The sequence below is a fragment of the Heterodontus francisci genome, chromosome 43, assembly GCF_036365525.1.
Source record: "Heterodontus francisci isolate sHetFra1 chromosome 43, sHetFra1.hap1, whole genome shotgun sequence".
NCBI lineage: Eukaryota > Metazoa > Chordata > Chondrichthyes > Heterodontiformes > Heterodontidae > Heterodontus > Heterodontus francisci.
Genome location: NC_090413.1, coordinates 11,666,687 through 11,682,035, shown reverse-complemented (window position 1 = coordinate 11,682,035; position 15,349 = coordinate 11,666,687). Strand labels below are relative to the sequence as shown.

Below are 15,349 nucleotides of genomic sequence, written 5' to 3'. Positions count from 1 at the left end.
ATCCCAACACCATGAGCTTTTATCTTATGTATTTCCCTTTTATGTGGCACCTTATCAAATGCCTTTTGGAAATCTAAATGCACCACATCTACTGGTTCCACTTGATCCACCCTGCATGTTACATCCTCAGAGAATTCTAATAAATTGATCAAACATTATTTCCCTTTCATAAACCATATTGACTGTCTGATTGCATTATGATTTTCCAAATGTCCGGCTACTAGTTTCTTAATAATGGATTCTAGCATTTTCCTTATGACAGATATTAGGCTAACTGGCCTATAGTTTCCTGCTTTCTGCCTCCCTGCTTTCTTGAATAGAGATGTTACATTTGTGATTTTCCAATCCATTGGGACCCTTCCAAAAATTGGGGCATTTTGGGAGATTACAACCAATGCATCCACTATCTCTGCAACCACTTCTTTTAAGACCCTAGGATGCAGGCCTTCAGATGCAGGGGACTTGTCAGCCTTTAATCCCATTAGCTTTCCTAGTACTTTTTCTCGAGTGATTGTGTTTATTTTAAGTTCCTCCCTCCCTTTTGCCTCTTAATTTTCTACGATTCTTGGGATGCTTTTTGTGTTTTCTACTGTGAAGGCAGATACAAAATACTTGTTCAAAGTCTCTGCCATTTCCTTGTTTCTCATTATTCATTTCCCAGTCTCTTCCTCTAAGGGACCAGTGCTTACTTTAGCTATTCTCTACCACTAATCTTTGCAGCATTTTATGCCTTTTCTTTCAATTTTATTCCATCCTTAACTTCCTTAGTTATCCTTCTCATAGAATCTTTCTCAATGGAATACATCTTTATTGAGAGTTATGAAATATCTCCTTAAAATGTCTGCCACTGCTTCTCTACTGTCTTAAGATAATTGAAACAAGTAACCGTTGCTGTCAATGTGGTGAAGGTCCTCCCACAATGTTAAGTAGGGAGTTCCAGGATTTTACCCAGTGGCAGTGAAAGAGTGATGATATATGTTCAAGTCAGAATGGTGTCTGATGCGGAAGAGAATCTGTGTGTTAATGCTTTGCTTCTTTACTGAATAAGTCTTGTTTGATAATAAACTGATAATTTTGTTGTTTATTAAAGAAACCTGGTTGGTGTATTTTATTCTGGGATAAAGAGTAGAGTATATGAGTGACCAAAGCGGTAACTGGGTAAAATTTTTTAAAACATATGTTGTGACCTGCGGAGAAGTGGGACGAGGAAAGACCGTGCACTCCTCCCATCTTGGTCATAACAGACCACATCTGGAGTACTCCGTACAGTTTTGGTCTCCTTACTTAAGAAAGAATATAATTGCATTAGAAGCAGTTCAGAGAAGGATCACTCGACTGATTCTTGGGATGAAGGGGTTATTTTGTGAGGAAAGGTTGGACAGGTTGGGCCTGTATCCATTGTTTTTCTCTGAGGGTTGTTAGTCTGTGGAATTCTCTTCCCCACAGAGCAGTGGAGGCTGGGTCATTGAATATATTTAAGGCTGAGTTAGATAGATTCTTGATTGACAAGGGAGTCAAATATTATAGCAGGTGGATAAGAAAGTAGAGTTGAGGCCGCAATCAGATCAGCCATGATCTTATCAAATGGCAGAGCAGGCTCGAGGGGCCGAATGGCCTACTCCTGCTCCTAATTCATATGTCTTACCTTTTAACTTATTTTCCCAGTCCACTTTAGCCAACACTATGTTCATTTGCTACTTAACTGCCCAGGCTGCAAATTTTCTAATGTCTTCTTGTATTCTTCCTCAGAGTGTTGGCTATACTCCCCAGTTTGATATCATCTGCAAATTTTGGTATCAAGCCACCTTCCAAATCATTAATGTAAATTGTGAATAACTGGTCCCAGGACTGTGTTACGGACAGGTGGAAAGGGGTGAGGGTAGTTCCCTCTGTTCACCTCTCAACTGACCACAATCTTGTTTTGTTAAAATGTTGCATTAGCCCCTGAGTGTCTTTCGGGTCAAATAAACAGACAAATGACAGGTTTTCTATTAAGTTAAAAGAAAAAGATAACTATTTTTACACAATTCCCAAAATGGTCGCAACCTCACCCACACACACATTCACTTACACACATGCACAGGAATAGATACGGTTTCAAATGATTATCTTAATGAAAAACATCATCATGCTCTAAATAAACCTGTTTGAGTGGTATAGCTACACCGTGGTTATAGATAATGCCTTTGGTTTGAGGAACAGGGTTTATGGTTGTGACCATTATTGTTTCTAATATAGCTGAGATGATAAATTTATTTTGAATGTGCTTTTTTAATTACAAGAATCAATAGCTGAAAAAATTATCTTAATTCTATGCATTGTAAGTCAAAGTTTGTTTTAAAGATGACTTTACTGACAAAATTATAGTTTAAAAAAATCAAACGTGATAATTCAGAGTTAGGTCTATTTTCATTTTGATTTTTTTCCCTCTATTGATACATAAATTCAACACATATTCTATTTATTATATCTGCGGGAGAAGGGCTCTCAGCAGGAGTTAATATCTACCTAGAGCAGGAGGCCATATCCACCTAGAGTCTTAAGGGAGCAATTCTCCTATCTCAGCCTCAGTGACGAGCGGTGTTTGTCATGTCTCAACTTCACTAAGGTGTACTCAATGAAAGCTGCCACCTGCTGCAGGCAGAACTGCAGTCTCAGAGCAGGGTGAAGACTGCATTGCCAGTAACTGTGAAGATGACCGTGGCCATGAATTTTTATGTGTCAGGCTCCTTCCGGGCTGGAGCAGGCAATATTTGCAACATCTCTCAGTTTGTCGCCCACTGTTGTATAAGGGAGGTCACTGAGGCTCAGTATTTCAAGAGAGCTGAATACATTTCATTCTACCAGAGAGAAGCAGGAGGAGCAAGATTAGATTTTAGATTAGAGATACAGCACTGAGACAGGCCCTTCGGCCCACCGAGTCTGTGCCGAACATCAACCACCCATTTATACTAATCCTACACTAATCCCATATTCCTACCAATCATCCCCACCTGTCCCTATATTTCCCTACCACCTACCTACACTAGTGACAATTTATAATGGCCAATTTACCTATCAACCTGCAAGTCTTTTGGCTTGTGGGAGGAAACCGGAGCACCCGGAGAAAACCCACGCAGACACAGGGAGAACTTGCAAACTCCACACAGGCAGTACAAGCTTGCAGCTTTGCCAGGATAGAAGGTTTCCCTATGTTGCAGGGTGCCATTGACTGCACACGCATCACTTTGCAGGTACCGCGTGTCATTTGAAGATGCATCACATTGGAAAATACACTCACTGACCTTGACTTAACCAATTGTGTGAAGTCATTGAACTCCTTGCAGCATTGCATCCAGGTCCTCGGGACTGCACTGCTGACACAAACTATGATGGCTGTCTGTTCCCACTGCCTTTGCAGTGCCTGTATGAAGGGCCTCTTGGTCCTCTGTGGATGGAAGACCACTCTCCTTCTGTCCACCACCTGCACCAAGGCGTTGCAGAACCTTGCTCTGCCCTCTTGCGCCATTATTCAGTGTTCTTCCTGTTCAGACACTCTTCCCCAGCCAGTTCCAGCATCTGCTGCAGCCAAAATGCACCTCCTTTAGAGGTGCAGGCTGGCTTTCAGGAGTGCAGGCTGTCTAAGTGGTGCTAACCTCTCTCAAGCTTGGGCCTCTGCTGAAATGTACAGCCACTCAACAGTACATTTAGTGCTGCGCACACTACAATCATGATAATGAACAGGCAGCGTGAAGTTTGCATGTTGCCTGCATTGGAAGGAACGGCATGGATTAATTGTGCATCATGATCCCCACACCGGATTGGCAATGTACAAATGAGTTTGATTGGAAACTCAAGGAAAAAAAACTACCTACCAAAGTGGCTCCAAATTTGAGAGAATTTGATCCTGTTTCGGCAATTGCTCCCAAAGCAGAAACTCTACCCCTACCTTTTTTTCTTCAGGGAGTAATTGAAATGTCTGATTCTGTGTGTCTGTTGACTGTTACTGGCTACAGTAAAATTCTAATAGTAAGTTGGATAACAATTGCTACTTTTAATTCTTAGTTACATGAATGACCACTTTGAATGGAGAGACTGAGGCGAAGTTTTCTCTTTAGCCTCTCATAGTGTTGAAGTTTTTATTATAATTTGGTATGTTATAGTAATTTTTGTTGAAATGTTGATGAAGCTTGGCAGTTTGGTGGTGGTTTAGTATGTTTCACTAACCGTGTAAATGTTGGTGGCTGGTCCATATTTTACTAGTAGGCACATTATTATTTGGCGTATTTGAAGATTTCTATCACCTTTGATGTGCTGAAGTATGATTATTTAAGTTCAGTGAATTTTGATCCATTGGCCTTTCAACCTTAACAAAACTCACAACAGCAAGGTTGAAATGATTGCTTTCAACACATCTGATATAATAATTACAGCTTTTATGCGATTCTTTCAAGGCACAGCTGTTCTATGGTACTTCCTTATACTTAGTCAGAAGTTGCCCTGTATGCACATTGTTTTAATTCTGTCAGATCGAGTTTCCAAATGAACATTGGCACAAAAAAAGAGAGTTCTGTGCTTGGTGTTTTTCAAATCAGGAAGTTCAAGTTTTGTAATAGCCGTGAAGAGAACTGTTGATGCTTCCCATTCAGTAGTATGTCTGATGTTTGATTATTTGGTTTGCATCACCATTAATATAGGAACAGGAGTTAGTCATTCAGCCCCTCGATCCTGTTCTGCTATTCAATCAGATCATAACTGATCTGTACCTCAACTTCATTTGCCTGCCATTGTTCAAAATCTGTCAATTTCAGGCTTGAAAATTTCAATTGACCTTCAGTATCCACAACCTTTTGAAGGAAAGAGTTCCAGATTTCTGCAACTCTTTTTGTAATTTCACTCCTGAATGGTCTAGCTCTATTTTTTAAGATTATGCATCGTTCTAGAATCTCTCTATCCTATCAAATCCCTTATTCATTTTAAATACCTCAATTAGATTTGAACTCAATGGAATATAGGTCAAATTTATGTCCTCCCAATTTAACCTTTTAAACTCTAATATAATTCTGGCGAATCTGCACTGTACTTCCTCCAAGGCCAGTATATCTTTCGGTGAGGTTTGATGCCCAAAACTGAGTACAGTACTCCAAATGGGGTCTGACCAAGGCTCTGTACAACTTAGATATGCTTCCTCATTTTTGAAGTCAAACCTCTTAGAGAAAAGCCAACATTTCTTTAGCTTTTTTGATGGCTTTTTATATTTGATTTTTGTGTTTGTATATCTGGACACCTATATCCCTTTTCCACATTTCCTAGTCTCTCATCATTAAGAAATAATCCACTTTTGTCTGTCTTAGATCCAAAGTTGATGACCTCACTTGCCCCACATTGAAATCCGTCTGCCATAGTTTTGCCCACTCACTTTGCCTGTCTATGTCCTTTTGTAACTCCCTGTCTCCATCCACACAACTTACTGTGCCTTGTAACTTAATGTCATCTGCAAACTTGGATATACACTTCTATTCTTTCATCAAAGTTTTTGATCAACTGGTATTTGTCCAAGTGTTCAGTCACTAGGTCCCTGATGATAGATTCCAGTAAAAATTGATGTTAAACTGACAGACCTGTAGTTACTTGATTTCTCCCTCCCTTGCTTCTTAAATAATGGAATTTTCCAATCCAAATTCCTGACTCTAGAGCGGTTTGGAAAATTATGACTAATGAATCGGCAGTTTCCTCATTTTAATACCCTGGGGCGAAAACCATCAGATCCTGAAGATCTGCCTGTCATAAGTACCATTATTTTCTCAATTGCCATTTTCTAAGTTCATATTAAATCCACTAAATTCCTCCCCTTGACTTGTTTTCGGGTTCCTTTGTACCTCTGGTATTTTGTCCTCTTCGTCCACTGTGGAAATGGATATAAAATACTCATTTATCAAGTCTGCTGTTTCCTATTGTCCTTTATAGTATTAATTGTAATTTCCTTTACCTCTTTCTTTCTCTTAATATATTTATAAAAATACTTGATGTTAGTTTTGATATCCCCAGCAACTTTTCTTCACATTCCCTTTTTACATCTCATATTACTTTATTGTATCCCTTTGTTTGTTTAATAGCTCTCCCAGTTCACTGGATTTCCACTTTTGCTTGCATTTGTGTAAACCTTTTCTTTTAGCTTGATTCTGTCTCCTACCTCATTTGTTGACCATGGTTGTTTTACTTTACAAGTGGAGCCTTTGACTGAGAGCCAGTTCTATCATCTTGTACCAAAAAAAAGAGTCACTCCTACATTATACTTAGTGTCAAATTTTGTATTCCAGTCAGTTGGTCAATTCAGGGTTTTATTTACATGTAAGGTCATGATATTACAGACATGATGGACAGAGTGGCCTCCTGTGCTCCATTATTCTATGACATAGTTTGGAGACTTCAAAAACTCCCAATAAAGTGCATACTAGTGGCCAGAGCCTGCACTGCATCATGACAGTTGACATAGAAAAACTAAATGGGAAATATTAACATAGCAATTAAAACAATGGTTACAGAAAATTATGATAAAAGGAAGTAGGGTTTGTAGACAGGAACTATGGATTCTATGCTATTGTGACAGAAACCGCACCTGTCAAGTGAAAACATATTAATTTTGTCATATGGAACACTACTTAAACTTTTTTTTACTGGACATTGCACATAACTTGTTTTAAAAAAACAATAGAGCTAACCAGCTGAAAACATGGTTGCACATTTGCATTCTGAGAGACAGTTGCGTAGAGGGACAATGGGAGTGCCCCCTGATTCAGTTAGCCGAGACAGGTTTTGTAAGTAGTGATGGTCAAAAGACATTGAGAGCCATTAACTTTCTAAGAGACAAACCTCCACCCACCCCTCCCCCTCACCGAGCGTCTGGAAGACTCTGAAGTCCAGCAACCCTCTGAGAAGTTGCTATTTCAAACAAAGAAATGGTCACATGACATGGCTGCTGGCAAGAATGGGGACTGTTTGAATTGTGCCTCACAGAAAGGTAACAGACTGCAAGTTGAGTACCAAGGAGGAAGGTCTCCACGCTCTCTGCCTCTCTCTCAAGCAACGTCTCAGGGACTCATAGTAGCAGCCTAAGCCTCAAGACAGAGCACCTCTTCAGCCTTTTAGTACTAGAGAAGAAAGTCGGAAATTGTGCCCTTGGCCCCAGCAAGAACTTAAAGACCTCAACTTTTTTCAAGGACATTTCCATGCAGTAACAGAATTCCATTCATTGTCAACTGTACTTCAACGCCCTCCCCCCCCCCCCCCCCCCCCACCCCCAATTCATTCTTCCCCTCTGTATCTATTTGTGTGTGTGTGTTTCTCTCATATGCATGCTAGCCTGGTTGCGTCGCGTATTTTAGTAATCTTTCACTGAGTTAGAGTGATATGGCTAATAAACTTACATCTTGTTTAAACCTAAGAAAACCTGTTTGATTGGTTCATTTGCAATTGCAACTAGAGAGCAATGAGCAAGGACTCACTGAGGTGGTAAGCTAAAAAATACTGTGTTTTAAAAGATAAACCCTGTTATGGCCAAACCAGGAAAGGGGCCAGAGGGGAGTCTGAGACCTCTTCCTCACCCGTTCGTAACACTATGTATATAGAGATTGGTGAAAATGTTGTTTAAAATGCCCCTCAATCTATAGTATACCTGTATTGACTGCATAAGTGCACAGCATAATTTTCTTTCAAAAGTATTTGTTTAAATAAAATACAATTTGAAAATCATTTTCAGGATTTCAACACTTCTATTTAAGAGATACTGGAAGCTGTAGTTCTTTTGAAGAATTTGCTAAGAATAAAAAAGTAGGCTTACAATAAAAAGGACAATTGAAAGGAAAAAATCTGTAATCCCTACCTCTGAATGGTGAGGAAAACAGGCTGATTCCATTCACTAGTCAGTAAAATTAATGCTGATAATTATTGACGGTTTAACTTATTAGAGCATCGCTGCCCTTTGTGAGGAGACATACATTTAAGTTTAAATTTTCCGGATCAGCCTACGTGCCCATAGGATGAAATGCAATGTCTGCATGTGTAGGAAAGATTCTTGCGCAGACAACAGAATACTACAGGGAGTCACCTACCTTTGTAAATTTCAGCTTCCATGCTGCTGTTGCACTCTAAAACTGTACAAATGAAAGACTCATGGAAACTGGCAAATTAGTTGCTGATAAAATTCATTTTATTGAAGTACAAGCTTTGCTACTGAATTTTACTTGATGGATATGAGAAAAACTTTGTTAAAGAGATTTTAAAGAACTTTATCATATATCACCTGTAAGAGCCCGAAAGTCGTACCATCTGTTAGAAAGCAGCTCTTTCTGTAACAAGAAGAAGATGAGGATTGTGCTGCTGGCAGTGCTTTAAGTGAAATGTGTGGACAGTAACATGCTTGGAGTCTTAACAACGAATGAACAATTTGTAAATGGGGCCTGAAGTGGTTAGAGGAACCTACTTATGCTCTTCTTTGCAGTTTAGCAATAGGAGGAATACAGATAGCATTAGCATTTAGAGGGAGATGGTGGTGTAGTAGTAATGTCACTAGACTAGTAATCCAAAGTTCCAGGCTAATGCCCTGGGGACACGGGTTCAGATCCCACCATGGCAGCTGATGGAATTTAAATTCAATTAATTAATTAATAAAGAATCTGGGATTGAAAGCTAGTCTCAGTAATGGTGTCATGAAACTATAATCGATTGTTGTAAAAACCCATCTGGTTCACTCATGTCCCTTAGGGAAAGAAATCTGCAGTCCTTACCTGGTCTGGCTCCAGACCCACAGCAATGTGGTTTGACTCTTAACTGCCCTCTGAGGAGTCTAGCAAGCTACTCAGTTCAAGGGCAATTAGGGATGGGCAACAAATGCTGGCCTTGTACACACTCCATGAAAGAATTTTGAAAAATTAGCCAGTAATATAATTGGAGCTGAGCAAGTGACAGGTGTATACAAGAGGATCAGCCAATGTGTGTGCAACAGGATCAGTTGCGGAGTGAAACTGGATTTTGCTGAGAACTGGATACAGTCAGGAGCACAATGCTGAGACGGGGTCAGAGGCGGGGAGGCCCATAGAATTGCGGTGAGAGGTGAGGGGGCAGAGGGCCCACTGCCTCCCGTTGCTAAGCGAATTTATTGAGGGCGGGATTGACTGACGATGGCCTTTCCGCCCACAGGCCAATTGGCACCACAAAATCCATCCCCTGCTCCCGGTGTCGGGCCGAAAAGTTGGGGGTAACCGCACCTGTTGTTGCGGCACTTAAGTGGCTGGCATCAGGATCCCTGTCCCCTTAAAGACAGGGATCCCGCCTCAAAGAGCTGCCAGCCTTGTGATTGGAGTGGCGGCCACTGCCGATACTGCAGAGGCCTTGGACCCAGGCCCAGAGTTGGAGACCCACACCTCGAGTAAGTCGCCATGGCCAGTCCGAAAGGCTCGGGCGAGAGGAGTTGGGAGGGTGGGCGTTAAGTGCAGTGGGAGAGGGGTCCAGAGAGGTGGAGTTTTCCCAAAGGGGGTTCTACGTAGGCAACAGACTGTCCCCCAAGCCCGCAGGGAGGGCGCCTCATATTACTGGGCAACCTCCCCAACTGGTGGAGGCAGCCTCCTGCTGCTGGTTAAATCCCAGCGGTGGGGGGAAGAGGTCCTTAAGTGGCCGTTAATTCACCTCTGGCTGGAAAGGCCATCATCAGCCAATCCCGCCCCTGACAAAAGCACTTTGCAACGGACCCTCCGTCCACCCACTATTCTATGGGCCTCCCTACCTCCAACCCAGACTCGAGGGGCCTGTTATGCCAAGGACTCTTTTTTTAACCAGCTTTTTCAACTCGTCCTGCCACTTTTAAAGACTTGTGTACGTGACCAAAGTCTCTGTTTGTGCACCCGCTTCAAAATTGTACCATTTAGTTTAGATTTTCTATCATCATTTTTCCTTCCAAAATGCATCACTTCATACTTCTGTACATTAAATTTCATCTGCCGTGCATCTGCCCATTTCACCAGTCTGTCTATGATCTCCTAAAGTCTGTTATTATCCTACTCATTGTTGACAACATTTCCAAGCTTTGAGATTATGCCCCCTATATCCAGGACTATGTCATTAATATATATCAATACCGATTTTATAGATGAGGCCTTTGTTGTGCTCAGGATGTCGCAACGCACTTCACAGCCCCTGAACTCCTTTTTTGAAGTGTGGCCGCTGCTGTCGTATAAGGAAATGTAACAGCCAATTTGCACACAGGAATATCCCACAAACAGCAATGAGATAAATGAGCAGATAATTGGTTTAGTGATATTGGTTGATGGATAAGTATTGACCAGGTCACCAGGAGAACTCCCCTGACCTTCAAATAGTTGCATCGGATCTCTTAGACCCACCGGAGAGAGCAGACAGGGCCTTGATTTAATGTCTTATCTGAAAGATGGCACCTTTGAGAATGCAGCACTCCCTCAGTATTACACCAGATTTGAACCCATAACCTGCTGACTGAGAACTGCTATGTAAAGGCAAGTTTGAATTTGGCTATCTACTTGAATCTGATATCAAGTTCAGCCTCATTAGATGGGATATAAGCTGGACAGTGGTGACACACGAGAAATTTGATAACAGCATAATTGGCTCCTCCCTACTTGCAAGATAAGTACAGATTTATTGCACACCAAGCAGGTCTTATTTCTCTTCTGTGCATTAAATTTCATCTGCCATGCATCTGCCCTTTCACCTGTCTGTCTATGACCTATTATTTCTCTTCTCCATACTCTGCTGCTATCCTGTCCACGGCTGCTTCAGATTTCATGGTGGAAAATAATCTTAACCTACGCATTTACTCCATGTTCAAATCTTAAAATCCATTTGTTTGAGTCTTCGTTCCCTTCCCAAGATGGATTCAGATTTTCACATCAGCCACTTTGCTCTTTATATCTGATCTTCTGTCCACGCAAGTGTGATTTGGCATGAAGTTCCATAAATTCAATGCCTACATCACACTAATGCTTTGTAGGACCTCAGTGTTATCTACCAAAACAAAAAAGAAAATCTGAGATTGGGCAGATGTATGGGAAGAGTGCTTTTCTCATCTTAGAGCTGCTCCTTTTCACTGAAAGGTCTGGGGCTTGGGGCTGCCCTAAATAAAAGGTGCCACTCATAGAAGCTAAAGACCCAAAAGGGTGTGTGAAGGTGAGTGTGGAGCAGCCCTTCACATATGTAAAATCACTAATAAATGTGTAATCATCGTCTCCATATGGGCTCAACTGAAAAAATACACTTCAGTCCTATTATGTGCTATATTGGCAAGTAGCATTCTAATCGCAGTAATATGAGGAGCCTCCTCAGTTACATTGACTGGAACATTTGATGTTCAAGGTAAGCAAAAAACTGAAAAACTATAGTAATGGAAGTGCCCCAGAATTGAACAGGAATGGCGCACCTTCGATCTCCAGTCTGCTGAATTAGCTGATCTCAGTTGGGCATAGCAGTAAGACATTACAATTGGTTTCAGAACTCTGGGCTATGAAGGGGAAAAATACGCTATTATACTTCCTCCTATTCACTATCCACTGATCCTTGCAGAAAAGCAGATGTTGGGTGATGACCCCCTGTGAAAAAGTAAATTTGAACACTTGCTTTCTTGGCTTTCAGTGAAGATTTTGCATTTTGACATGGCATTGGAGAGGAGCTGATAACCATGGAGCTACTCTCAAGCATCAGTTTGCACCTTCAGGAACGGAGGAGCAAAATATCCTTATTTCAGAAATACTGTTAGGAAAGTAACTTGCCATTTGATATTCACTTAATGGCAGATCCTTTAATGATTTTAATCAACATTGTAAGGAATCTTACACAATCTGCTAATTTGCTCTGCCTTTAATTTCTTTCCTGTTTTCTCTGATGTGATTAATTGAATGTGTTTCATTAATTTACCTTGTCTTTCAAACAACAGGTGTCGAACTGGTTTGGTAATAAGAGAATCAGGTATAAGAAAAACATCGGCAAATTCCAAGAGGAGGCCAATCTTTATGCAGCCAAAACTGCAGCAGATGCCACAACTGTGGTAGCTCACCAAGGGAGTCAGGCAAATTCCCCTTCCACACCCAATTCAGGTAAGCATCCCTGACAATCTTGCATGTCTACACATAGAGAGGCAGAGTATTGCTTGTGGGATCAGCTGTTGAGATATTCCAGTTACAAGAGAAACACCATTAGTTCTAAGAACATCATTCAAACTGTCAGATTTCAATGATCCCATTTGTTATTGAAAGACAGTTATATTTGGGGAGTAAGCATTACAAACACTTATGCATTTTGCATAAGTACAGTTCTTTTTTCGAAGGGTGTTATTCATTGTCAAAATGATGTTATTTGCATTATTTGCTTGTTTAATTCGGATGGCTTGTCTAAAGTAAGGTATACCTCGTAGCATGCTTCATAATGTTGGTGTTATCAGAATTTGCAGACTGACCTGTTCATCTGGCCAATTGCACACCATTTTAAAATGGGAGCAGGTACCTCTGGGTATCTGTTCCAATGATCCACAACATTTCAGATATTGGTTCTTTACAATCCAGAGCTGCTACCTTTTTCCCCAAGTAATTTAAAGGAATATTTTCCAATAGAAGCATGCAAGAAGCATTAATTGAGTGGTATTGCAAAGATGTTTGGGCTCGAGCTACGTATGTCCCATGAGTAAATTATATTTGCTTATCCCACAGCTCGCAACTTGGTTACTATATTTATCCCACACAACAGTATAGTAGGTACAGTAATAAAGTAACCATTGGTCATGTCATGCCATAAGATTTATTTCTGGATTATGAAATGAGTGCATTTATTACCTACTGCTTGTTCACCGCATCTAGTATTATGTACCGACAAGCCTGGTCAGTATAAGATTGAGTTAGCAATGACTGAATGAAGATCTTCAACACAGTATTCACATAAAGCCAAGCATGTTAAAGGATCAGTATGTTTTATTAATTTATGTTCTGATTTATCTGTTGAAACTCATATTTAGAGGCTGTCTGGAGGTCTTTCCCCTGACAATGACTGGGGCTGGTGGAGGGGTTGGAAGTGGATGTTGAGTCGATTTCCTGTTGTGATGTCACTGCAGAGAACTGCCTTGGGATTTGTGGAGTCGTCTCTTAATTTTCTCATTGACTTGGCTTTGGAAGGAAGTTGAGACCCAAAATATAGTTACCTAGTCTGTAAAAGCAATGATCATGTGTCAACATGTATGAAATATGGCCATTATTTGAGAGGTGTGGGGAAGGACTGCGATGGCGCCTAAGTACAACGATCTTCCTCTGCCTGTCCACCCACCCAGCAATACCAAATGGTGGAATCAGATATTGGATGTACTTTTACCCAGCAGTGCACTCTATTCAGGCTTTTATGACACAATACAGATAATGCCTCAACAACGAGACACAGAAGGCAGCAAATATTATGCAATTCCCTCAACTTGGCCTTTGTTGTATATTCTCCTTCATACATGTGCCACACGTATCCTCTTTTCTGGGTTTACCAGAAAAGAATTAAAACATGCTGCATAACTCCTGCATGATGCTTCGTATATTGGTCGCATCAACAATGTTACCCAGCAAAAAGTGAACTGTGCACCTGACTGGAATTCAGATCTGTTGCCTTTTGCCACTGGTCCTATTGGGGTTTCTTTTTCTTTCTTGTCTCTAACTGCTTTTCCGCTGACTGTAGATAGAAAATTGCAGTGTTTCTTTTCATCAGGTTAAAGCACCTTTCTAGTTATTGATTGTATTCTTTTTTTTTTGTTCCTTTACTGGTTGTTGATCAGCAAGTGGCGATATCTCCCCATATAGTTTCTTGATGTATATTGATGCATGTCCACACTGCCTGAGCTTTTCAAGTATATGGAGGAGTTTTATTGGAAACCAGCACCTTACAAACCCGCAACCTCTACCACCTAGAAGGACAAGGGCAGCAGATGCATGGGGACACCGCCACCTGCAAGTTCCCCTCCAACCTGACTTGGAACAATATCGCCGTTCCTTCACTGTCACTGGGTCAAAATCCTGGAACTCCCTTCCTAACAGCAATGTGAGTGTACCTACCCCACATGGACTGCAGCGGTTCAAGAAGGTGGTTCACCAGCACCTTCTCAGGGCAATTAGTGATGGGCAATAAATACTGGCATAGCCAGCAACTCTCACATCCCGTGAAATAATATATTTTAAAAAAGAGCAAATCTGCAGAAAAATCACAGAGAGGTGCAAGAACTATAGAATGGTGATATTGGGGGACGTTAATTACCCAATTATCGATCGGGATAATGTTAAAGTAAAGGGTAAGGAGAAGGAGGAATTTCTGAAATGTTTTCAGGAGAACTTCCTTGATCAGTATGTTCTCAGCCCAACTAGAAAAGAGGCATTGTTGGGTCTGGTGCTCGGGAATGAGGTGGACCAAGTGTTTGTGGAGGAACACTTGGGTAAGAGTGATCATCGTATCATAAGGTTTAGACTAGTAATGGAGAAGAGCAAGGAACAATCTAAAGTAGAATGTCAAAATGGAAGAGAAGTACATAACATAAGAACATAAGAAATAGGAGCAAGAGTAGGCCATTTAGCCCCTCAAGCCTGCCCCGCCATTCAATAAGATCATGGCTGATCTGCCCCAGCCCTCAACTCCTCTTTCGGGCCTGCTCTGCATAACGCACGACTCCCCGAGATTTCAATAATCTATCTACTTCCTCCTTAAATACATCTAGTGACCTAGCCTCCACAACCCTCTGAGGCAGAGAATTCCAGAGATTCACCACCCTCTGAGGGAAGAAATTCCTTCGCATCTCAGTTTTAAATGTGTGCCCCCTTATTCTGTAACTATGTCCCCTAGTTTGAGATTCCCCCACTAGTGGAAACATCTTATCAACATCTACCCTGTCGAGCCCCCTTAAAATCTTATATGTTTCTATAAGATCACCTCTCATTCTTCTAAAGTCCAATGAATAAAGGCCTAACCTGTTTAGCCGTTCTTGATAAGACAACCCCTTCATCCCAGGAATCAGCCTAGTGAACCTTTTCTGAACTGCCTCCAATGCTAGTATATCCTTCTTTAAATACGGGGACCAAAACAGTTCGCAGTACTCCAGGTGTGGCCTCATCAACACCCTGTACAGTTGTAACAAGACTGCCCTATTTCTAAACTCAACCCCTAGCAATAAAGGCCAAAATTACATTTGCCTTCCTAATTACTTGCTGCACCTGCATGCGAACCTTTTGTGTTTCATTCACAAGAATACCTAGATCCCTCTGGACTGCAGTATTTTGTAGTCTTTATCTAAATAATAATCTGTCTTTTTATTCTTCCTACCAAAGTGGATTAC

General features: G+C 41.1%; 1 protein-coding gene across 8 annotated transcripts in view; it reads left to right on the top strand.

Moving 5' to 3' along the window:
• pbx4 (pre-B-cell leukemia transcription factor 4) overlaps positions 1 to 15,349 on the top strand; it is a 609,025-nt gene that overhangs the window by 499,657 nt on the left and 94,019 nt on the right. For 5 of the 8 annotated variants that reach the window (XR_010970948.1, XM_068020886.1, XM_068020885.1 and 2 more), the window contains exons 6-7: positions 11,939 to 12,098; positions 13,805 to 14,067. Coding sequence is in view for 7 of the 8 variants with exons in the window: in XM_068020886.1 (XP_067876987.1) it covers positions 11,939 to 12,098; positions 13,805 to 14,067 (423 nt within the window). In the remaining variant the exon portion in view is untranslated. The remainder of the gene's footprint in view (positions 1 to 11,938; positions 12,099 to 13,804; positions 14,068 to 15,349) is intronic. The other 3 variants (XM_068020890.1, XM_068020887.1, XM_068020891.1) reach the window with 1 other exon arrangement.